Genomic DNA, 1,058 nt, shown 5'->3' on the forward strand with positions numbered 1-1,058 from the left:
TCCTCCTCCTCCTCCTCCCTCCTCCTCCTCCTCCTCCTCCATTCTCCTCCTCCTCCTCCATTCTCCCCTTGCTCCTCCTCTATTCTTTTTTTCTCCTCCTCCTCCTCCTCCTCCTCCTCCTCCTCCTCCTCCTCCTCCTCCTCCTCCTCCTCCTCCTCCTCCTCCTCCTCCTCCTCCTCCTCCTCCTCGACCAGCCTGTTGGATCAACTTGCCTTGCAGTACTTCGTCACGGTGGACAAAGAGGACAAGGCTGCCTTCTCACACAGTCTTCCCGTGTCTCCAACTTCCATCCGACCCAAGGATAGGTGACTTTGCTTCTGCTCTTGCGCTTCTGTTCGATGATTGCCATGCAGGAAACGCCCAGTCACACAGGATGTTGCGCGGTGAGAGTGTTCTGTGACTACGGTGTTGTGCTGTGCAAGGACAAGTGTTGCTTCTGCAAGGACGTCTTATTCCACGAGTTGACACGAGAATGTACTGTTGTGCTTTGAAGACCGAGATGAAACGATCAAGAACAGATCGTGATACTCATGAGAAATCTTACGTTGCTTGTTATCTCACTGTTGTTGGAATTCTTTCCATGTTCTTCCCTTCTTGGTGAATTTTGACTTGACGGCAAGTCGACTTGCGCGACCGGAAGTCCCGACGAGACCGACGACTCCTGTCACGTACACGCAGGCAAGGAAGGGAGTGGAGTGAAAAGCAAGCCACAGAAATGATGGAGAGAGCAGGAGGAAGTGGACAAGATGATCGAACGAGCTGTCGCCCAGGTGGGTTTTGTGACATGTTCAATCCCTTGTGACATGTTCAATCCCTTGTGACATGTTCAATCCCCTGTGACATGTTCAATCCCTTGTGACATGTCCTGCTGCTAGGTCACAGATCGACTGAACAACAAGATGGACAAAGAAAGGAAGGAGATGTTTGATCGTATCGACTCGCTCGCAAACTCCCTCAGGTATCTCATTCCTCCCCTCAGACCCTCCCCCTTTCTCCCTCTTCCTCACTCTTACCTCTGAATTCTTCTTCCTCCTACTTCAACTTCCTTGTAGCTTCCT

General features: G+C 51.5%; 1 protein-coding gene across 1 annotated transcript in view; it reads left to right on the forward strand.

Moving 5' to 3' along the window:
- Window positions 1-699, forward strand: part of GUITHDRAFT_143399 (hypothetical protein) — a gene marked incomplete at both ends in the record, with an annotated part of 5,764 nt that extends 5,065 nt beyond the window's left edge. The window contains 3 exons of the mRNA XM_005826547.1: window positions 220-305; window positions 354-383; window positions 621-699. Coding sequence (XP_005826604.1) covers window positions 220-305; window positions 354-383; window positions 621-699 — 195 coding nt within the window. The remainder of the gene's footprint in view (window positions 1-219; window positions 306-353; window positions 384-620) is intronic.
- Window positions 700-1,058: the final 359 nt, after the last annotated feature.

The sequence above is a fragment of the Guillardia theta genome (assembly GCF_000315625.1).
Source record: "Guillardia theta CCMP2712 unplaced genomic scaffold GUITHscaffold_74, whole genome shotgun sequence".
NCBI lineage: Eukaryota > Cryptophyceae > Pyrenomonadales > Geminigeraceae > Guillardia > Guillardia theta.